Source organism: Carcharodon carcharias, chromosome 17 (assembly GCF_017639515.1).
Source record: "Carcharodon carcharias isolate sCarCar2 chromosome 17, sCarCar2.pri, whole genome shotgun sequence".
NCBI lineage: Eukaryota > Metazoa > Chordata > Chondrichthyes > Lamniformes > Lamnidae > Carcharodon > Carcharodon carcharias.
The window spans coordinates 30,813,448-30,835,983 of record NC_054483.1 but is presented as its reverse complement, the minus strand read 5'-3'; the positions used below and the strand labels follow the sequence as shown (position 1 = coordinate 30,835,983).

General features: G+C 45.1%; 1 protein-coding gene across 3 annotated transcripts in view; it reads left to right on the top strand.

Annotated features, from left to right (window-relative positions):
* Positions 1-408: 408 nt before the first annotated feature.
* The window catches only part of dbnlb (drebrin-like b), a 34,942-nt gene continuing 12,814 nt past the window's right edge, over positions 409-22,536 (top strand). The window contains exons 1-8 of one of the 3 annotated variants that reach the window (XM_041209623.1): positions 409-826; positions 12,499-12,554; positions 16,110-16,222; positions 16,775-16,849; positions 17,530-17,676; positions 20,093-20,170; positions 20,832-20,983; positions 21,959-22,013. In XM_041209623.1, the coding sequence (XP_041065557.1) occupies positions 744-826; positions 12,499-12,554; positions 16,110-16,222; positions 16,775-16,849; positions 17,530-17,676; positions 20,093-20,170; positions 20,832-20,983; positions 21,959-22,013 (759 nt within the window). In that variant the 5' untranslated portion in view covers positions 409-743. Of the gene's footprint in view, positions 827-12,498; positions 12,648-16,109; positions 16,223-16,774; positions 16,850-17,529; positions 17,677-20,092; positions 20,171-20,831; positions 20,984-21,958; positions 22,014-22,536 lie in introns of those variants that run through there. The other 2 variants (XM_041209622.1, XM_041209624.1) reach the window with 2 other exon arrangements.

Genomic DNA, 22,536 nt, shown 5'->3' with positions numbered 1-22,536 from the left:
ATCGGCCCGTCAATCAGCCGGCTGCCCACGTGCCCACCTCCCCCGCCCCGATTGGCTACGAAGCTGAGGCGGGACCCCGTGTCCCATTGGCCGGTCCAGCTGTCGCTCAGTTGGTACCACGTGCCCGGAGCTGCCGGGCGCGGGCTCTCGACTTTCTGGAATTTTCCCGGGGAAATTCCTTCTCGATAACTGTTGCTGTTGAGCTTTGCGGGCATCGTGCTCGGATTCCGCTGCCGATGATCGTTTTTCTTTATTAGTCTTGTTGAGCGCCGTGCGACGTCTGACAACAACAACTTGTGTGATGGAGCCTGAATGTTCGTCGTCCTTCTGTAAACGGGACTGGGATGGGAGGGGGAATTGTAAGGGCTGCCTCGTTGCTGGGCTCTTGCTGAACATGCTCTCAGCAGCTGCGTGACTATAAAGCAGCACAAAATGTGTATCAATGAGGAAGACATCATAGTAAGAAAACAATTGGGTGACAAGCAGCGAAAGCCCGGTTGGACTTTGGCAGGTGATTGGGACGCATGCGCGCCGGATCCTGGCGGGAGCTGGTTGGGGCGCATGCGCGCCGGATCCTGGCGAGAGCTGGTTGGGTCGCATGCGCGGTGGATCCTGGCGGAAGTGATCGCTACGCATGCGCTTCTCTCTGGGCGGGTGCTCGGAGCATGCGCATACGGGCGTGAAGGGGCTTTCTGTGATGAGCCTGCGCACTGGGCTTTGCTCTCTCTCTCTCTCTGCTGGTGATGGCGCTGAACCTGAGTCGGAACGGGCCGGCGCTGCAGGCTGCCTATCGGGATGTGGTGAACGACAAGACCGCCACTGACTGGTGAGCAAAGTGCTGGGGTCGGGGGCGGGCGGATAGAGATCGGGAAAGGCTGAAGTGAGCCCCAGGGTTTGGGCCCTGTGTCTGGACTGGGGGGAGGGGTGGGGTGGGGTGCCACCCAGGATCTGGGAGGTGAGGGGTGCAGCAGGTAGAACATGAACCCAGGGCAGTTACTGTGGTGAAAGCAAAATACAGCGGATGCTGGAGATCTGAAAACATGCTGGAAAAACTCAGCCTCTGCGGAGAGAGTGACAGAGTTAACGTTCCGGGTCCGTATGACCCTTCAGAGTGGTCAGTGTGGACACTTGTCAACTAAATGCTTTGAAGAGGTTACAAGAAGGGTTGATGGTTTGATGTAGTCTATGGATTTTATCTAGGCTTTTGATAAGATCCACAGCACATTCGTGCTAGATCCCTGAAGGTGTCATTCCCTGGCCTTCTCCCTTCTCTTCAATCTATGGAACTGAAGTTCCTCATTCCTGAAACCATTCTTGTGAATCTTTTCTGCACTCTTTTAATGCCTTCATGTTTTTCCTGAAGTGTAGTGCTCAGACCTGTATGATAGACTGCTGAGATGGCATGGGATCCGAGGGCAGGTGGCAAATTAGGTTTGAATTTGGCTCAAAGGCAGGAGTCAAAGGGTAATGCTCATTGGTGCTTTTGTGTCTAGAAGGCTGTTTTCAGTCAGTTTCTGAAGGGCTTAATAATTTGACTCTTGCTGTTCACAGCACAGATCAATTATTTTGACTTGAATCTAGGGGGCATGATTAACAAGTTTGCAGAAAATACCAAAATTGGTCATGTGGTTGATAGGGAGAAAGCTGTAGGCTGCAGGAAGATATCAATGCACTGGTCGAGTGGGCGGAACAGTGACGAGTGGAATTTACTCTGCAAAGTGTGTGGTACTGCATTTGGGCAAGGCAAATAACTGCACAAATCATAGGAAACAGGTGTAGAGGAAAAAGGGACCTTGGAGAGTGAGTCCACAGATCTTTGAAGGTAGTAGGACAGGTAAATAAAGTGGTTCAGAAGGCAGTTGGGATACTTGCCTTTATTAGCTGAGACATAGGGCAACATTTTCCCACCGTCGGGGAGGGGGGTGGGGGAATGGGAGCGGGTACCAGTGACCAGCCTTCCGATTGGCGCCCCTGGTCGGGGGGGTGGGGGGGACACCGCCGCCATTTTACATGACATCCACCAGGAAGCGCCATGCGCTTCCTGTGTTGTTGGAGGATTCCCTCAGCTGAGAGTGCGTTCTTTCACGCGTGCGCACGAAAGAGCGCACAGATCTCCCTAAGGCAAAGTGCTGCCTCAGAGAGATCAGCTCCGATTTATAACTTTTAATAAACATGTTTAAAAATTTTCCTGCCATGTCCCCTCATGTGATACTGTCACAAGAGTTGGGACATGTCCATAAGTTTTATTGAAACGTTTCTTAAAAATTTAAACACCCTCATGAAACCTCGTCCCGCCTGAGGATGAGGTTCATGCTTTCTCCGAGGCCCGCCTGGGCTCCCGGCCTGCCCGCCAACCTTAAGGTTGGATGGGCAGGTCCGTCAATTGGGTTAATTAGTTTTTTAATGGCCTTAATAGGCCGTTGACAGTTCGGCAGGTGCCCGCTGAACTGAAACTCTAAATGACGGGGGGGGTGATGTTGGGATGCATGCCCGACGTATCCCCGCATCATTTTATGTGTCGGCGAGCGGTAAAACCTGTCCATAGAATATAAGAGCAGGGATATTATGGTAGAGCTGTATGAAACACTGGTTGGACCACAGCTAGAGTATTCATATGGTTCTGGTGATCATTTTACAGTAAGAATGTGGTTGTTCTAGCGAGGGTACAGAGGAGATTTACATGAGTGTCGCCAGGAATGGAGAATTTCAGCTATGATGATAGCGTAGAGAAGCAAGAAAAACTGTTTTCCAAACAGAGGAGGCTGAGGGGAGATTTAACTAAGGGCCTGAGAGAGTTAGCAGGAGGATCTCTTTCACTTGGGGAGGACAATAATCAGGGGGCATAGTTTTCAACTAATTAACAGCACAATTAAGAGGGGAGTTGAGCAACTTTTAGATCCAGAGGGTGGTGGAAAACTCACTACCTGAAAGGAAGGAAGAGACAGCCACCCTCATCGAATTTAAAGCACTTGGCTAACCACTTGGAAGTGCTGAAACCACCAGGGCTACAAGCCAATAGCTGGAAGGTGGGATTAGGCTGGATCACTTTTTTTGACCATGATGAGCCGACTGGCTTCCTGTGCTGTAATAATTTTAGGTTACATTGTAATCTAGGGCTATTGATGGTGGTGGCAAAGGGAGGGGTAAATAAGCCTCTTGTAATCCAGGAATGTTTGGGTGGGGGGTATTAATGGTCTGTGTCCACATTTAACAGGATGGTTGGGGTGAGAATGGTCTCACACAGGGATAAGGGGGTGGGGGAATGGTTTGTGACACAGGAAAGCAACAGCTGACAGCCAGTTGGAGGGATGTTGAGGGGATGTGGGATTTTGGAGGAAGAAGGAGACGGAACGTGAGGGGATGCAATGAAACAACAGTCCTGGAGTAGGAGACAGTCCAAACAATGAATGAGGAAAATAAAGGGTGTGTACTTTTGAGGTGTTTGCAATTCAGGAGGGTAGAGTTGTGGTCAGACGAATTGTGAAATATATCAATATATATACTGTTTACTAAGTATGTAATTGTAATTTTAAATGCTAAGAGGAGTCTTGAAAGAAGTTTTCAAAATCATGAGAGGTCTGGACAGAGATAGGGAGAAACTGTTCCGGCTTGTAAATGGATCGAGAGCCAGAGGGCACAGTTTTAAAGTGTTTTGCAAAAGAAGCAAATGCAAGGTGAGAAAAAACGTTTTCCCAAGCAAGCAGTTAGGGTTTGGAATGCACTGCAAAACAAAAACAGAATTACCTGGAAAAACTCAGCAGGTCTGGCAGCATCGATGGAGAAGAGCAAAGTTGACGTTTCAAGTCCTCAAGCCCTTCAACAGAACTGAGTAAAATTAGGAGAGAGGTGAAGTATAAGCTGGTTTAAGGTGGGCGGGGGGTGGCTGGGGGGAGAGAAGTGGGGGGGGTGGTTGTAGGGACAAGCAAGCAGTGATAGGAGCAGATAATCAAAAGATGTCACAGACAAAAGAGCAAAGAGGTGTTGAAGGTGGTGATATTATCTAAGAGAATGTGCTAATTAAGAATGAATGGCAGGACACACAAGGTACAGCTCTAGTGGGGTGGGGTGAAATGAGACTAATGGCATAAGAGGTATAGATTTAAAAATAATGGAAATAGGTGGGAAAAGAAAAATCTATCTAAATTATTGGAAAAAACAAAAGGGAGGGGGAAGAAACGGAAAGGGGGTGGGGATGGAGGAGGGAGTTCAAGATCTAAAGTTGTTGAATTCAATATTCAGTCCGGAAGGCTGTAAAGTGCCTGGTCGGAAGATGAGTGCTGTTCCTCCAGTTTGCGTTGAGCTTCATTGGAACAATGCAGCAAGCCAAGGACAGACATGTGGGCAAGAGAGCAGGGTGGAGTGTTAAAATGGCAAACAACAGGGAGGTTTGGGTCATTCTTGCGGACAGACCGCAGGTGTTCTGCAAAGCGGTTGCTCAGTTTACGTTTGGTCTCTCCAATGTAGAGGAGACCGCATTGGGAGCAACAAATGGCAGTAGACTAAGTTGGGGGAAATGCAAGTGAAATGCTGCTGCACTTGAAAGGAGTGTTTGGGCCCTTGGACGGTGAGGAGAGAGGAAGTGAAGGGGCAGGTGTTGCATCTTTTGTGTATGCATCGGGAGGTGCCATAGGTGGGGGTTGAGGAATGGGTGATGGAGGAGTGGACCAGGGTGTCCCGGAGGAAATGATCCCTACGGAATGCCACGGGGGGGTTGGGGGGGTGGGGGGGGCGGTGTGAAGGTGAAGGGAAGATGTGTTTGGTGGTGGCATCATGCTGGAGTTGACGGAAATGGCGGAGGATGATCCTTTGAATGCGGAGGCTGGTGGGTGATAAGTGAGGACAAGGGGGACCCTATCATTTTTCTGGGAGGGAGGTGAGGGCGGATGCGCGGGAGATGGGCCGGACACGGTTGAGGGCCCTGTCAACCACCGTGGGTAGCAAACCTCGGTTAAGGAAGAAGGAGGACATGTCAGAGGAACTGTTTTTGAAGGTAGCATCACCAGGACAGATGCGTCGGAGAGAACTGAGAGAATGGGATGGAGTCCTTACAGGAAGTGGGGTGTGAGGAGCTGTAGTCAAGGTAGCTGTGGGAGTCGGTAGGATATTGGTGGACAGTCTATTGTAATGGATATTGGTGGACAGTCTATCACCAGAAATTGAGACAGAGAAGTCAAGGAAGGGAAGGGAAGTGTCAGAGATGGACCATGTGAAAATGATGGAGGGGTGGAGATTGGAAACAAAATTAATAAATTTTTCCAGGTTCCGACAAGAGCATGAAGCAGCAGCGAAGTAATCATTGATGTACCGGAGAAAGAGTTGTGGGAGGGGGCCGGAGTAGGATTGGAACAAGGAATGTTCCACGTACGCCATAAAGAGACAGGCATAGCTGGGGCCCATGTGTGTACCCATAGCCACACCTTTTATTTGGAGGAAGTGAGAGGAGTTAAAGGAGAAATTGTTCAGTGTGAGAACAAGTTCAGCCAGACCTGAGGAGAGTAGTGGTGGATGGGGATTGTTCGGGCCTCTGTTCGAGGAAGAAGCTAAGGGCCCTCAGACCATCCTGGTGGGGGATGGAGTTGTAGAGGGATTGGACGTCCATGGTGAAGAGGAGGCGGTTGGGGCTAGGGAACTAGAAATTGTTGATGTGACGTAAGGTGTCAGAGGAATCATGGATGTAAGTGGGAAGGGTCTGGACAAGGGGAGAGAGAAGGGAGTCAAGATAACGAGAAATGAGTTCTGTGGGGCAGGAACAGGATGACACGATCGGTCTGCCGGGACAGTCCTGTTTGTGGATTTTGGGTAGGAGGTAGAAGCGGGCTGTCCGAGGTTGGGCGACTATCAGGTTGGAAGCTGCGGGAGGAAGATCTCCAGAGCAGATGAGGTCAGTGACAGTCCTGGAAACAATGGCTTGATGTTCAGTGGTAGGGTCATGGTCCAGGGAGAGGTAGGAGGAAGTGTCTGTGAGTTGACGCTCAGCCTCCACAAGGTAGAGGTCAGACAACAACAGCACCACCCTTGTCAGCGGATTTGATGACAATGTTAGGGTTGGATCTGAGAGAACGGATGCATTAAGTTCAGAGAGAGACAGATTAGAATGGGTGAGAGGAGCAGAGAAATTGAGACGACTAATGTCACGCCGACAGTTCTCAATGAAAAGATCAAGAGAAGGTAAGAATCCAGAGGGAGGGGTCCAGGTGGAGGGAGAATATTGGAGATGGATAAAAGGATCGGTTGAACAGGGAGAGGACTCCTGCTCAAAGAAGTGAGCACGGAGACGAAGGTGGCGGAAGAAGAGTTCAGCATCGTGCCAAGCCCGAAATTCATTGAGGTGAGGGCGTTAGGGTATGAAACTAAGTCCTTTGCTGAGCACTGAACGTTCAGTGTCGGAGAGGGGAAGGTCGGGGTATAGTGAATACACGGCCAGGGCTGGGATTGGAAGATGGGGTGGGGACGGAGGGATAGGCAGGAGATGAGGGTCCTAGATGGGTGTTGGTGTTGATGAGTTGTTGGAGCTTGTGTTCCTTAGCACTTGAGAGAAAGAGAAAAAGTTTCTTGTTGAGGCGTCGGATGAGACGAAGAATAAAGTGAAATTGGGGGCACGCGCAACTTTGAAAAAGGGTACGGCGGTGCTGCTGGAGGGAGAGGTCAAGTGTGTTCATATGGCGGCGCATGGCACTGAGTGTGGATCTCAGAATGCGACGAGAACAGCAGTCTGAGAAACGTTTTATGTCCCGGAGATACCTGTAATCCTGGGTGGGTTCAAAACATGAGGAATGGAATTTCAGTTGAAATCCACATGGGGTAAGTCGGAGATGGAGACAGTCACTGAGAAAGGAGATGTGGCTGTGAAAGCGGCTTTTAGTAAACACATTGTCAAACACCAGGAGAGAAATGGAAAGCAATGAAGGTGAACAAGGCAAAAGAGAGATACAGAAATCCTGTCGGAGAGAAGAGCAGTACTTCTTCAAGGTAGACATTTCTTGAGAAGTGGCAGTCAATTAAACGCAGAGATAAAAACAAAAAACTGCGGATGCTGGAAATCCAAAACAAAAACAGAATTATCTGGAAAAACTCAGCAGGTCTGGCAGCATCAATGGAGAAGAGCAAAGTTGACGTTTCGAGTCCTCATGACCCTTCAACAGAACTCTAAAATTAGGAGAGGGGGGTGTTGTAGGGACAAGCAAGCAGTGATAGGAGCAGATAATCAAAAGATGTCACAGACAAAAGAGCAAAGAGATGTTGAAGGTGGTGATATTATCTAAGAGAATGTGCTGATTAAGAATGGATGGCAGGTCACACAAGGTACAGCTTTAGTGGGGGTGGGGTGAAATGAGACTAACAGTGCATAAGAGGTATAGATTTAAAAATAATGGAAATAGGTGGGAAAAGAAAAATCTATCTAAATTATTGGAAAAAACAAAAGGGAGGGGGAAGAAACGGAAAGGGGGTGGGGATGGAGGAGGGAGTTCAAGATCTAACATTGTTGAATACAGCCTTCCGGACTGAATATTGAAAAGAGCCTAGTTGGAAGATGAGGTGCTGTTCCTCCAGTTTGCGTTGAGCTTCATTGGAACAATGCAGCAAGCCATGGACAGATACGTGGGCAAGAGAGCAGGGTTTGGAACGCACTGCTTGGAAGCGTGGTGGAGACAGGTTCAATTGAGGCATTCACGAGGGCATTAGATGATTGTTTATATTTAAATAATGTGCAGGATTACAGGGAAAAGGCAGGAGATTGGCACTGAGTTAAAATGCTCAGAGAGCTGTTGCAGAAATGATGGGCTGAATGGCTTCTTTACACTGCAACGATTCTGTGATTCTGTTTGCTGCATTTTAAGTGAGTGCTGTGTGAAATGAGGAACATGAGCTGATAGAGAAACAGGAAGGGCAATAAATCAGGAACTAGTACAGCAGTTGCACAATACAGTGGAGGCAGTGGGATAGTAATATTGTCACTAGACTAGTGTTCAAGAGACCCAGCAAAATGCTCTGGGGACCCAGGATCGAATCCCACCATGGCAGAAGGCGAAATTTGAATTCAATAAAATTCTGGAGCTAAAAGCCTGGTGATCACCATGAAGCCATTGCTGATTGTCGTAAAAACTCATCTGGTTCTCAAATGTCCTTCAGGGAAGGAAATCTATCATGCTTACCTGGTCAGGCCTACATGTGACTCCAGACCCACAGCAATGTGGTTTACTCTTAAATGCCCTCTGAACAAGAGCAATTGGGGATCTGCAATAAATGCTGGCCTAGCCAGTGACCTCATCCCATGAACAAATGAACAGCATAGTAGATGAGAATGTGCTTGTTTTATTCCGAATCTTCCTGTTGTCACTTCAACTTTTGTTTAACTGATTGTAAACTGCAAACATAGACATTCATTGCTCTTTTCGAGAGCATGACCTTGCCTCACCCTGTCTTTGCAACATCTCAAAATCTTCTCAGCTCCCATCTCTCGAGCAAAGCTTTATCATGCAACTCCTAAGTACTTTCTGAATTCACCTTCACTGCAACACCTGTCTCTGAGCTATCTCGGAACTTTTTCTATGGTCATTGAGAAGGTTTTACAAACTTGGCTTGCTATTTGCTGATGACCGTTTTAATAACATTAGCCTATTTCCATTATGTAAATTCTAACAGGTCTATGCTCTTGTTTATGGCCCACACAAACCCCAACATGGTTAAACCACATCAACATACCCTTTTATTCCTTTCCACATCGTTTGTCCAGCTTCTCCTTAACTGCATCTATACTATTCATCTCAACTACACCCTCTGGGAGCAAGTTCCAAATTCTCACTACTCCCTGGGCAAAAAAAAAAAAATCTCCTGAATACCTTTTTGGATTTTGTACTCACTAGAGTGCTGGCCTCGTTCTGCTATTGCCCACAAGAGGAAACAATTGCTTTGTATCTACACTCAAAGCATTTCATGGTTTTAAAGACCTCCTTCCGCTCATCCTTCAGCCTTCTCTTTAAAGGATAAAGCCCCAGGTTTTTGTGGAGATTTTTGATTTTGCACTCTAGCAAATTAGCCTGTTGCTTCCTGCATGTATTATAAGTGAAATCTGTCCAGAGTGGAACATACAAAACTTGTGATTTAATTTGAAAATATTTCTGCAATGTTTAACAACAGTTATTCAATAAGTATGCACAAAGGAAACATGTCAGTGAGTGATCTGTTCATTTGATAGCTAACCTCTGTTCACAACCACACACAGCTGCTTGGACCTCAGCAATGTCTCTGTGCACATCTTGAGTACAAGTCAACCCTTTCCCAGCTTGCCCAGTTGGAGATGCAGAATATTCTCAACACAGCAAATCCCTGTCCCTGATCTCACCTGCCATGTGTTATTGACACAGTCGAGGATTTAATCATTGGTCACATTTCTTGAGCCCAGCCTTCTCGAGTGAAGTTACTGCACTTTTCATATTCAGCTGGCGCACACACAGATGTACACTTTGAAGGGATTCACAAATTATGTTGCAGCCCATTCATTCTGAGCCCAGAAGATGCCACTTACTTCAGAGAATTTAAACAAGATTGGGATGAACGATGGAAATGGGCAAGTGTGTCTTCTCTCTCACTTTGGATAATCCTTTGCGTGTTTTCTGATCATATTCCAAATATCCACCTTTAATGGGAGCTGTAGTCATGGAACCTGCAAAAGCTTTTGAGATTTGCTTCTCAAAGTTAGTCATCACAACTTGTTCAATTTGACTGTTGAATCTGTTTGCTTTTCACTGGTTATTGCCTCTTTCTCATCACTGGTTCGTTTCCACAAGTTAAAGCAAGTTCCTTTTATTTCTAGCAATTTACACCAACAGTGCCAGTCAGTGGTCTTCCAACTCCTAATTCTCAGTTAGTTTAGTACCTGTGACAGGCAGCATAAAGAAAATTCCAGAACTCAATTCTGCACATTCCTTTACACTGCTCCCCTCTCTCTCTCTATCATCAGTTGTCAAATCACATGGGAACTTGTTGCCCTTCACTAGTCATTCTCACTGCCAAAAAAGTGGACGAACTGGTTCTGTCTGTTCTACATGCAGCAGCTCTTCAATGCATCATTACAAAGCAGCACTGCCTATCTCGGAGCTTGGCTCCTGTCGCCTTCACGACCAGTACCCACTTCAACCCTTCCCCAATTATCTTGCGAGCCTTAGTTTAATTCTTCAATATTCCCCATAATTTATCTCAACTCCTACAAAATCACTGATCGTTGTTTGATCCAGCCTTAACACTGATCTTGGGCTATGAGTGTTGGGCACTGCACCTCAGGGTGGAAGAGTTGGCCTTTGAGGGGGTACTGCACAGTTTCATGAGAACAATAGCAAGAATGAAAGGGTTAGGTTAGGCGAATGGATTATCTAAGCTTGTATTCCCTTATGTTTCACCAGCTAGAGGAGGAAAAACAACTTGTATTTATATGGCATATTTGTCAATCTCAGCACCTCTGAGTGCTTCACATCCAAGGAAGTAGCTTATGAAATATAGTTCCTATTGAATTGTCAGAACCATGGAAGCCTCTTAGCAGTGTGTGGGATCTTGCCACGTGCAATGTGATGACCAGAACCTTTTTTTTTAGTGATATTGTCTAATTGTGCTTAAAATACTAAATGAATTTGATAGCATAGATAGAGAAACTATTTCCTCTGGTGTGCAGAGTCCAGAACAAGCAGGCAGAAACTTAGACCATTGTAGCCTGGTGTGAAGGATCACTTATTCATGCATAGGATAGAGGAAATCTGTAAACCTCTTCCCAACAAGCTATGTATTCCTGGACTACTGAAATTAGCAAGAATGGGATTCATAGGTTTTTGTTTTATGGAGCAATGGTAGTTAAATGGAGATGAGGTTGAACTAATTAAATGCTGGAATGGGCTGAATGGGGCCTCTTTTGTTCTCATGTAATAGGCTGGAGAGGCTGAATAGCCTCTTAGATGCCATCTTCCACAAGCCTTTCAGAGAAATGGCACAGACGGGCTCTCTGGTAAAGCATATTCGCCCCCACTTCCCCTTGAACCTTCATGTAATATTCAACTATTTTTGACCAAGGCGTTATCTTCCTGCCTGGTAGATTGTTCCAAACATTTCACTTCCCATGATATGCATTTTAAAGTTACCATTAACTTATTTAAAAGGCTTTTATTGTGTAAATTGTAGGCTGACATATGACCGTACTATCAGGTCCATGATCCAGAGACCAGTGATATTGGGGGCAGTGGCGGAGGAAGAGAGAGAGGAAGGGGATTACTGGGTGTAATTGTCTGCTGCTGATCTCTGGAAAGAACATTTCATGGCTCCCCAAATCCTGCTCAAAGGATTGATTATAACATGACTCATCCTCACTGGTCTAACTTTATTGGGTTAATTTGAATGAAGATTGATTCGAAGTGTTCAAAATTCTGAGAGGTTTTGATAGGGAGATCGACAGGGAGAAACTGTTCCTCCCAGCAGGAGGATCAATAACCAGAAGATACAGATTTAAGATAATGGACGAAGAACCAGAGGGTAAGTAAAATTTTCTTTGAAGCACTAGTCAGTTGTTGTAATCTAGAATGCAGTGTGTGAAAAGGTGGTAGAAACACATTCAATCGGAACTTTCAGAAGGAGAATTGAGGAGGAAAAGATTTACGTAGCTCTGAGGTGAGAGCAGTGGAAAAAAAATGTAGTTCATTTGTTCCCTGTGAGCAGGAGTGTCGATTCAGACCAGCGCAGTTTGGGAAGATAGCTAGTAGGATGCAGCAAATGATCTTGCTACATGCCTGAAACAGGAAACCAGTCAAACAAAAGCCGAGCAGTCTCAAATGGGAGGAAGCCAAGACTTGACGTGATCCTGTAACTGCAGTTTGGTTGTAGATGTGGGTTCATATCCCTGCAATGCAGAACAGCAGCAGGCCTGCCTCTTTGTTAATGATGAGCAATTTGACATGTAGCACTCAGCTACAGTGACAAATCTTTGTAATTTTCAGTCTCCCCCATTTGACAAACACCCATTAGTTCTGAGTCAGAGGAATAGTCAGTGCACAAATGCACTATCTCAGTGCTCGGATTCAGTCGAATATAACTATTCCGTCACATGTCCAGCGTGGCCGTCACGGGTTGTTGGCTTGGTATGAGTGAGGACCATTCCTCTCACCACTCCTGATTCCGAAACTCATTGGTTCACTCCAGAGAAGAGCACAAAATTTACGCTGCCAACCCCCGTACAATCTTGAGGGAATGCCACTTTGTCAGAGGTGCTATCCTTGGCAAGGCAAAAATCTCCCAGCTAGTGAAGACTGTAATTGTGCACAGTTTGATTCTGATTTCACCTCCATTAACTGTGTGAATGTGGTGAATTGCATTGCCTCTATCTAATATCTATCTGTGGGACTGCTACTGTACTTCCAATGCTGTATTTGTCAGCTTTTTTTTCTCTGTTTTCTCTATTTGAGAGCTATGCACTTTGTACATTGCCCAGAGGAAGTCTAACTGTCTTGTTTTCTGTTCTAGGGCACTTTTTACATATGAAGGGAACAGCAATGATCTGCGGCTGGCAGCAACTGGAGGTGAGGGTCACACCTCTTACTGCCGTCTCACTGCCATCTGTTGCCAGTTACTGGTTTGAACTGGCATTTTTATTTGGACCTGACATTTCATCAGTAAGAAGTGATCTTAATTACATTGACCCTCGGTGAAATGAATGATGCTACTGTGGATTTGTCACTATATTTTTTGAGATGAACTGATTTGCCTAATGGACATTGATTGCAGTGAATTTTCTGTCAGGATGCAGCAACTATCCCTCACTCTGTCCCTTTTTTTATTCGTTCATGGGATGTGGGCTAAGCCCGCATTTATTACCCATCCTAATTTCCCTTGTTCACAGAGCATTTTTGAAGAGTGAAGCGCATTGCTGCGGGTCTGGAGTCATGCAGGCCAGACCAGTTAAGGACAGCAGATTTCCTTCCCTAAAGGACATTAGTGAACCAGATGGGTTTTTACGACAATCAGCAATGGTTTCATAGTCATCATTAGACTTTTAATTCCAGATTTTTATTGAATTCAAATTACCCTGGGTCTCTGGATTACCAGTCCAGTGACAATACCACTACATCATTGCCTCTCCTAGTCCTGTTGTTTTAATTTGTACCTGGAGACAGAGGGAAATTAATTTTGGTTCTAGGCATCGGCCACTGTTGTATGTTAACTTTCTATAGACCCTCAAAGTAGCCCCCTGGACCTTTTCAGTAAGACTTATGCCTCTGTTGCAACCCTGGATCCAAGTCATAGATGGCCATGGTGCACTACGGTTCCTGACCTGTCTCCAACCATTTCAAAGTCAACCTTACCAGCTCACACTTCTGCTCCCTACTCCAACTCACTGCAATGTCCTTCATTTGGTTCCATTCTTATTTGTCCAAGCACAGCCAGAGCATCTCTCTCCAGCCCTACACCACTGCCTTTGGAATCTCCCAAGGATCAATCTTAGTCCCTGACCTCCACCCTGTCCCTGTCACTCTTAGAGACATAGGGCCAGCTTTCAAATGACAACAATACATTCCTCGGCCTCCTTGCTCAACCCTGCCACTGCCTTTCATCAGACTATTTGTCTGACATGTCATCCTAGAAGAGCTGCAGTTTCTTTCAGCCAAAACGTCGAGAAGACAGGCACCATTGTCACCACACTGATTCCAGTTTCTGAGGCTGAACAAAACTGTTAACAAGCTTAATTTCCTCTTTGACCTTGAACTAAGCTTCCAACTCTTCTACATCACCAAGCCTGTCTCCTTACAGAACCACAGAAAAGTTATGGCACTGAAAGAGGCCATTCAGCCCATCGCATCTGCACTGGCTGAAAAAGCTAGCCGCCCATTCGAATCCCACCTTCCGGCTCTCAGTCCTTAGCCTTGCAGGCTGCAGCACTTGGTGCTGATCCAGGTACCTTTTAAATGAGTTGAGTGTTTCTGCCGCAACTGCCAAACCAGGCAGCGAATTCCAGATACCTACCACCCTCTGGGTGAAGAGGTTTTTCCTAATATCCCCTTGAACCCTTCTACCAATTGCCTTAAACCTGTGCCCCCGGTAATTGACTTCTGCGCTTGGAGAAACATATCTTTCCTGTCTAGGCCCCTCATCATTTTGTACCCCTCAATCAGGTCACCCCTCAGTCTTTTCTGTTCTAAGGAAAACAACCTGAGCCTACCTGATCTTTCCTCATAGCTACAATTTTCCAGTCCTGCCAACATTCTTGTAAATCTTCTCTGTATTCTGCAGAGCAATTTTGTCCTTCCTGTAATGTGGTGACCAGAACTGTAGGCAGAACTCCAGCTGTGGCCTAACCAGCGTTTTACACAGTTCCAGCATTACATACCTGCTTTTGTATTCTATACCTTGTGCAATAAAGGAAAGCATTCTATATGCCTTCTTTATCACTTTATCCACCTGTCCTACCACCGTCCAGGATCTTTGGACATGCACCCTAGGTCTCTCACTTTCTCTTCCTCTCTCAATATTCTTCCGTTTCTTGAGAATTGTCTTGCTTTGGTTGCCCTCCCAAAATGCATTACCTCATGTTCTCCTGATCTAATTCTATTTGCCACTTTTCCGCCCACCCAACCAAACTATTGATATCATTCTGGAGTCCATAGCTGTCCTATTCACTATCAACTACACAGCTGATTTTTGTGTCATCTGCATATTTCCTGATCATACCTCTTACATTTAAGTTCAAGTCATTAATATGTACTAAAAACAGCAAGGGCCTCAACACTCAGCCCTGCGGAACGCCACTGGAAACTGCTTTCCATTCGCTAAAACATCCATTGATCAGCACCCTTTTTTCTGTCACTGAGCCAGTTTTGGATCCAACTTGCCACATTGCCCTATATCCTAAGGGCTTTTAGTTTCGTGACCGGTTTGCCATGTGGGACCTTGTCAAATGCCTGACTAAAACCCATGTAGATCACACCCACTGCAATTCCCTTGTCAATCTTCCTTGTTACTTCCTCAAAAAATTCAATTAAGTTTGGAAGACACGACTTTCCCTTAACAAAACCATGTTGACTATCTATGATTAATCCTTGCCTTTCTAAGTGAGTTTATCCTGGCTTTCAGAATTAATTCCAATAATTTGTCCACCACTGGAATCAAAGTGACTGGCTTATAATTATTTGGCCTATCCCTCACACCCTTTTTAAACAATAGTATAATGTTCTCAGGCCTCCATTCCTCTATTACCTCGCCTGTATCTAGTGAGGGTTGGAAGATGATCCTCAGAGCATTCACTATTTCCTCCCTGGCCTCCTTTAACAGCTTGGGATACAATCCGTTCAGCCGTGGTGATTTATCCTCCTTCAAGGATGTTAGTCCCTCCAATACTTGCTCTTTCACTCTGGTTATTGTATCTAATATTTCACAGTTCTCTCCTTTAACTAGAATGTCTGAATCATCCCTCCTTTGTGAAGACAGAGACAAAGTACTCATTAAGAATGCTGCCCACACCTTCTGTATCCATGCATAAGTTACCTTGTACATATCTGATAGGCTCTACTCTTCCCTTAGTTATCCTCTTGCTCTTAATCTGTACTGATAAAACATCTTTGGGTTTTCCTAGATCTTACCTGCTAATATTTTTTCATATCTTTTTGCTTTCCTGATTTCCTTTTTCATTTCACCCCTGTATTTTCTATACTCCTCTAGGCTTTCTAATGTAATCATTTTTTTGTGACTGTCATAAACTTTCTTTTTCTGCTTTATCTTATCCTGTATGCTTCTAGATAACCAGGAAGCTCTAGATTTGGCAGTAGCATCCTTTTTTCTCATGGGGACATCTTTACACTGTGCCTGTAGTATCTTACTTTTGATTGCCTGTCACTGATTTCCCTTCAAATAGCTGTAACCAGCCCACTTTCGCCAGATTAACTCTCAGCTTCGTAAAATTTGTCTTTCCCCAATTTAGAACTTTTACTCCTGTTCTGTCTTTATCCTTTTCTTTTTCCTTTATCTTCCCTCTACAAGGATGGGCCATTTTTAATAAAGACAAGTGCAAAGCTAGTCTGTTGTAGGAATAGGGCTTCTTGTGTTGAGTTTATCTTCATAGTTTGTTGTTTTGCCCTTTTCAGATGGTGGCCTTGAGGAGTTGGTGGAAGAACTAAATAGTGGGAAGGTGATGTATGCCTTCTGTCGAGTGAAAGACCCCAATTCGGGATTGCCCAAGTATGTCCTGATTAACTGGGTAAGTGTCGAGTTATGACAGAGTTAGTGTTCATTTCTAATTGACACAACAGTTTCTTAAGGGATGAATGATGGTGATTTTCCTTTGCCCCACCTTCTGAAGGTGACCCACGTATGGTCACTGCCCTGTGAAACCTTGCTAACGCAGTGCCTTTGTGATGGCAGACTGTCTGTCTGTCTGTCTGTCAGAGCTTAATCCTGGCTTTCCACAGTGTCCCTACAGCTATTTCTGGCACCTGGGTATCCCTCCGTCATTTGGTGTACAGCTGAGAAAAGGACATCTCCTCTTGCTTAAGTTTATTGAGTCCATTGGTATTTAAACGCTTTACCAATCCGTAACTTTACAAGGATCAGTTTGAATTCCCTCCCTAATCTTATTGGTTACCCTTGGTTTCCACTGAAACCATGCTCCTTAAATCCATGTTTGCTCAATTTATGAGGGTCAGGTGAGACTAGCTTATATAAAGTTGCAATTGTATCAGATATAGGGACATGAGTCAGGCTGTACATCACGGTCACATAAAACCTTAATTAGCTGAATCTTTCTCTTCAGACTGGTGAAGGAGTAAAGGATGCCAGGAAAGGGTTGTGTGCCAATCATGTCAGCACCATCGCCAACTTTTTAAAGGTAAGATGTATTCAAGTTTTTGTGTTTATCCTGCCAAGTATGGCACTGCCTGGTGTTTAATTGGAGTCCAAATGCTCATGTCGCTCGATTTTTTTTTTATATATTTAAAAAATTTTTTTTTTTAAACACTGCCTCAGCCCATCTGCTCCTGAAATCGTTATTCATGCCTGTTCCACCTCTGGACCTGATTATCCCAATGCTTTCCTGGCCGACCAACCACCTTGCACCCTCCAGAAACTTCAGCCAATCCATAACTGCTGCTCATCCCCTAACTCTTGCCAAGCCCTGTTCATCCACCACTCCTGTGCTTGCTCATGAACACTGGCTCCAGTTCCAGCAACCCCTCTCATTTTGAATTCTCATTCTTGGGTTCCAATCACTCCATGGCCTCGTCCTTTCCTATTTTTGTAACCTTCACCAGTGCTAGAACCCATAAAAAAACTGTGCTCCTCCATCTCTTGCATATCTGGTTCCTTCGCCTCACCATGGTCTTCAGCTGCCTAGGCACTAAGCTGTAGTACTCTCTCTGCCTCTCTTAAACCTACCTCTTTAACCAAGCTTTCTGTCACCTGTCCAAAATACAAGTTTTGTGTCTAAATTTTATCCAGTTACCCTGTTATGAACTTGCTTGGGACATTTTACTTAACGCAAGTTGCTGTCAAATCCGTAATTCTGTCCAGGGTGCCCATGTCACTATCAATGCCCGTGCAGATGAGGACGTGGAACCCGAGGTGATCATTGAAAAAGTGGCGAAGGCCTCAGGAGCCAACTACAGCTTTCATAAGGAGAAACCCCGCTTCCAAGACACAACCCCACAAGGACCTGTGGTGAGTCCATGTCCGCACTGGAGAAGGCTGGGGAAGGGCGTGCCGAATGAGTCTCAGAGTTGGTTGGAGATTTTTAGGAACTCATTGTCAACTTAATGGCAGGAGAGGGAGAGGAGGAGCAGGAGTTTGGCAGCACGATGAACTTTCCTAACTCCTTGCATGGTTTGATGTAATGCTGAGTAGAGGACATACAGACCTGTCCCATTCAATGGAAGGACACGTACCTGTGAGCAAATAAATATGGGCAAGAGGGCCTGAAACTGTTGCTGCTGAGTGACAAACCGGGTGAATGGACCTGTCTTTGGCACACATGCTCAGCTTGTGCCTTTGGACCAGATTTCTTGCCACTTTCTTCCTCCTGTGGAAAGTGTGGTTTTGTGTTGGATTGCTGACCAGTGCCTGTCCCCGAGCACTTAGACGCATGCATCCCTTTATCTAAGGGGAGGTATCAACATTGTCAGTAGCAACCACAAGACATGATTGTAAATGGTTCATTTCCAGCAGGGATCAGTGATAATATGGTGGGAGCTCTGGATGATGTTACCTCTCCCTTATTTAGGATAAAGAGATAATAAAGAGGGAGAAAATCAACTTTGAGGGTAAACTAGCAAGTAATATAAAAACAGACAGTAAGAGCTTCTTTAAATATATAAAAAGGAAAAGAGAGGCCAAAGTGAACATAGGCCTCTTAGAGAATGAGGCTGGGGAAATAATAATAATGAGAGAAAAAGTACCAGAGAAACTAATGGGGCTAAAGGCCAATAAGTCCCCTGGAGCTGATGGGCTGCATCCTAGGATATTAAAGGAAGTAGCTACACAAATAGGGGATGCACTGGTAGTAATCTTCCAAGGATCCTTAGATTCTGGAAAAGTCCCAGAAGATTGGCAGTTTTCCAATGTAACACCCTTATTCAAAGGGAGGGAGACAAAAAACAGGTAACTATAGGCCAGTTAGCTTAACATCTGTCATTGGGAAAATGTTAGATTCTATTATGAAGGATGTAATAGCTGAGAATTTAGAAATATATAATATAATCAAGCAGAGTCAGCATGGCTTCATGAAAGGGAAATCATGCCTGACAAATTTATTAGAATTATTTGAGGAGGTCACAAGCAGGATAGATAAAGAGGAACCAGTAATATATTTGGACTTCCAAAAGGAATTTGATAAGGTACTGCACATAAGACTACTTAATAAGATAAAAGCCCATGGTGTTGGGGTAGTATATTAGCATGGATAGAGGATTTGGCTAACTAATAGAAGACAGAGAGTTGGGATAAGAGGGGCGTTTTCAATATGGCAACCTGTAATTAGTGGAGTGCCAAGGGATCAATGCTGGAGCCACAATTATATACATATATATTAATGACTTGGATGAAGGAAGTGAATACACTATCGACAAGTTTTCAGTTAACACAAAGATAGGTGGAAGGCAAGTGGTGAGGATGATACAAGGAGTCTACAGAGGGATACAGACAGGTTAAGTGAGTGGGCAAAAACTTGGCAGATGGAACGTAATGTGGGAAAATATGAGGTTATGCATTTTGGCAGAAGAATGGAGGAGCTGAACATTATTTAAATGGAGGAAGACTGCAGGAAGCTGCAGCACAGAGGGATTTGGGAGTCCTTGTGCATGAATTCCAGAAAGCTAACATATAAATTCAGCAGGCCTTTATTTCAAAGGGAATGGGGTATAAAAATAGGGAAGTCTTGTTAAAACTATACAAGGCACTAGTTAGACCACACCTAGAATATTGTGAACAGTTTTGGTCCCCTTATCTCGGGAAAGATATACAGGCACTGGAGGCAGTCCAGAGATGGTTCACTAGGTTGATCCTGGGTATGGAGGAATTTTCTTATAAGGAGAGTTGGATAGGTTGGGCATGTAATCATTGGAGTTTAGAAGAATGAGGTGACCTTATTGAAACATGCAAGATTCTTAGGGGGCTTGACAGGGTAGACACTGAAAGGTTGTTTCCCCTTGTGGAAGAGTCTAGGACCAGAGGGCATAATCTCAGAGTAAAGGGTCACCCGTTTAAGACAGTGATGAGGGGGAATTTTTTCTCTGAGGGTAGTGAATCTGTGGAATTCTTCACCACAGAGGGCTGCAGATGCTGGGTTGTTAAGCATATTCAAGGCTGAGATAGACAGATTTTTAATCAGTAAGGAAATCAAGGGTTATGGGGAAAAGGGAAGGAAAGTGGGGTTGAGGATTATCAGATCAGCCATGGTATCATTGAATGGTGGAGCAGACTCGATGGGCCGAACGGCCTACCTCTGCTCCTACCTCATGGTGAGATCGACTATACTTATTTACCCTCATTTATTTGAGATCAGCAAAACTGGGATTAAACTTGATCATTGTTATGATAGTGTTCTGCAGATAGCTATTTATCTTCTATTCTCTTCTCTTAGGGCTCGGTTTATAAGAAGACTAATGCAATGTCAGAAATCCGAAGTGTGAACAAAGAGAGTTTCTGGGCACAGACTGAGGTAAGGGTGTGGCTCTGCTCAGGAAAGGGATAATATTGAACATGTGACCTGTGTTCACTAATCCGAGTTTGTTAGTGATCCAGCTGCCTGACTCATGAATAATCCAGGGGTTGTACATTCAAATCCCACCACAACAATTCAAGAATCTGTATTCTGTTAGAAAATTTAGGAAAGAAAGGGCTTGCCTTGGTATGACCATGAAGCTGTTGGATTGTCGTGAACCCCAACTGGCTCACTAATCTGTTTTGGGGAGGAATAACTTTCGCACTTAGATGGTCTGGGGCCATGTGTGACTCCAATCCCATACCAATGCGGTTAACTCTTCAGTTCCCTGCTGCAGTGGCTAAGCAAGTCATGGGCACTCTTCAAGAATGTGGCATGTCAAACCGACTCAGTGCAGCAAAGGCTGGGCGATGCATGTTGGCCTTGTCGATGATGCCTGCACCGTGTTGATGCTGTGAAATGCAGCGGGAGTGGAGCACTCTTCACACTCTGCCCATTGGTTGCAGCTTGAAGCTGTGAACCTGTGCTGTGACTGGCCATCTAGAGGTCACACAAAGCAAATGCTGCAGCACGGGATTTGCAAGGGGAATTGATTGTGGCTGCTGTCTGCCTCACAACAACTGAGTCCAGAAATAAATGCTAGCCCCTTTCCCACCAGAAAGATGAAGAGAAGCGAAGGGAAGAAGATAAAAAGAAGAGGGTGCTGGAGCAAGAGGGATTGGAGCAGGAAAGAAAGGAGAGGGAACGGAAGGAGTCTGAGCAGCGGGAGCAGCGGTTTAAAGAGAGGTCCAGCCAGATCGACCAACAGAAGTGAGTCACGTCATCTTGTCACTTTTGCTTCTGTCAGTGAAGTTGTGTGAGAACGGCTGGGACAGGGGCTTCAGGACAGCTCGAATTTATTACTTTGAAATAGATCACTTGACCCAGCATTCAATATACATGTGTCTTCTTTCACCCTCTCAATCCATATCCATAAATGCATATCACAGAAGACCAGTCCTTCAGTCCAACTGGTATCTCCTGGTGTTTATGCTGCCTTGTTTTATTTTGTCTTCTCCCTTGTGTTTATCTGGCTTCACTTTAAATGCATCTATGCTCTTCTCCTCAATCACTCCCTGTGCTCACGAATTCCACATTCTTGCTCATCTCTGCGGAAAGAAGTTCTCTTGAGTTCCTGATTTGATGTCTTCCCATCTTAGATAGATGGCCTCTAGCTTTGGACTCTCCCTCACTCTGTCTATCCTGTTAAATCCCTTCATCTGAAAGGGCTTCTGTTAACCAGGCCCTGTGCAACACTACACAGCGTTACAAGCCTATCAGCCTGAGATGGTGAAATTTACCCAAGATTGGCATTGAACTGCATGAGTTAGTGGAGTGGAAACCCACTTGCACTTTGCCCTTTGATATAACAGTCCTTCTGCACAGTTCAGAATGCTAATAGGAAAAGGTATTCTGAGTGGATCCGAGGAACACTGAGAGAATCTTAACCACTTGTAATACCTAAAAGCACAGAGGCAGCAATGTGAAAGGTTACATCGATCTCAGAAGAGTATGGCAAGGGAGATATTTCAAGAAGTGCTGCATTTCTGATGCCATGTTTAGAGGAATAGAAAGTAAGAAGTTATAAGGACCTGAAGTAATTTTGCTAAGCACGGATATTCTGCAAGAGGTGGGAGTTGGGGAGGAGTATCGCTTAGCCATCATCAAGTCCTGCTCGGGTAATCCGAGGTGTGAACTGCTGCTTTCCACAAATGCACTCGTTTTTTTTGTCCCCTGCTGTTGCAGGCAGTTCCAGAAAAAACAAGAATCACAGAGCAGAGAGTATGAGAAGCAGCGCTGGGTGAGTGTAACCATTCAGTGGTGAGCAACTGCTCCACTGTGTAAGTATCTGATTGACTGAAGGCTTTGATGTGACCCGCTGTTGGAAACATGTGGCTTTTAATGCTTGTAATATACTCCTGGGGAAAAAAAAACACATCGTACAGGGTTAGATAGAGAGTAAAACTCCCTCTACATTGTCCCTATCAAACACTTCATATTTTTTGTACCTGGTCTTTTTGGTATCAAACAATCCAAAACAGATAGAGCATAGGTTAGATACACCATCCCATCAAACACTCCCAGTGCAGGTACAGTGCTGGGTTAGGTACAGCGTAAAGCTCCCTTCAATACAAAAACAAAAGTTGCAGGAAAAACTCAATAGGCTTGGCAGCATCTGTGGAGCGAGAAACAGAGTTAATGTTTCGAGTCCACGTGATCCTTCTACAGAGCTAAAAAGATGTAGAAATGTGATGGATTTTATACTGTTTAAGAGGGGTTGGCGCACGTGGAGCAAGATAGAAGGTCAGGGATAGGTGGGAGCT